At 54.3% G+C, this 1,009-nt stretch overlaps 1 protein-coding gene across 2 annotated transcripts in view; it reads left to right on the top strand.

The window, feature by feature from the left end:
* Positions 1-1,009, top strand: part of LOC123963877 (arf-GAP with Rho-GAP domain, ANK repeat and PH domain-containing protein 1) — a 25,704-nt gene that overhangs the window by 11,805 nt on the left and 12,890 nt on the right. For both annotated transcript variants that reach the window (XM_046040967.1, XM_046040966.1), the window contains exons 9-10: positions 319-379; positions 456-576. In XM_046040967.1, coding sequence (XP_045896923.1) covers positions 319-379; positions 456-576 — 182 coding nt within the window. The remainder of the gene's footprint in view (positions 1-318; positions 380-455; positions 577-1,009) is intronic.

Raw genomic sequence — 1,009 nt, 5'->3', positions numbered from 1 at the left:
AGGGCTGGATGGATGGATGGATGGACGGATGGACGAACGAGGGGCTGGCTGGATGGATGGATGGACGGATGGACGAACGAGGGGCTGGCTGGATGGATGGATGGACGGATGGACGAACGAGGGGGTGGCTGGATGGATGGATGGACGGATGGACGGACGAGGGGGTGGCTGGATGGATGGATGGACGGACGAGGGGGTGGCTGGATGGATGGATGGACGGACGAGGGGGTGGCTGGATGGATGGATGGACGGACGAGGGGGTGGCTGGATGGATGATAGGGTTGATAGATAAACTAACTCCTCTCTCTCTCTCAACAGACACAATGTTTTATGGGCGACGTTGGACGGACAACTGATGTCTCTGTGGAAAAAACGCACAGTAAGTCAGTGTCTCTGTCTCTCTCTGTCTCTCTGTCAGTCCATACAGTGATGGGTGTGCTTGTTTTGTTCACCAGGACCAGTTCAGTGAGTTGCTGTTTCATGTCTCCAGCATCACCAACGTGAAGAAAGGGGACAAACGCAGATTCTCCATTTACTTCAAGAAGAAACATTATGACTTCATGGCTCATAATGATGGTAAGAATTCTACCGCTGTCTCCTGGTCCCTGCTGTACTCTACTGCTGTCTCCTGTACCCTGCTGTACTCTACTGCTGTCCCCTGGTCCCTGCTGTACTCTACTGCTGTCCCCTGGTCCCTGCTGTACTCTACCGCTGTCTACTCTACTGCTGTCTCCTGTACCCTGCTGTACTCTACTGCTGTCTCCTGTACCCTGCTGTACTCTACTGCTGTCCCCTGGTCCCTGCTGTACTCTACTGCTGTCCCCTGGTCCCTGCTGTACTCTACCGCTGTCTCCTGTACCCTGCTGTCTCCTGTACCCTGCTGTACTCTACCGCTGTCTCCTAGTCTTTGTTGTACTCTACCGCTGTCTCCTGGTCTCTGCTGTCTCCTGTACCCTGCTGTACTCTACTGCTGTCTCCTGTACCCTGCTGTACTCTACTGCTGTCCCCT

This window comes from Micropterus dolomieu, linkage group LG23 (assembly GCF_021292245.1).
Source record: "Micropterus dolomieu isolate WLL.071019.BEF.003 ecotype Adirondacks linkage group LG23, ASM2129224v1, whole genome shotgun sequence".
Classification (NCBI taxonomy): domain Eukaryota; kingdom Metazoa; phylum Chordata; class Actinopteri; order Centrarchiformes; family Centrarchidae; genus Micropterus; species Micropterus dolomieu.
The sequence above is the reverse complement of the archived record's forward strand: the minus strand, read 5'-3'. Positions and strand labels throughout refer to the sequence as shown.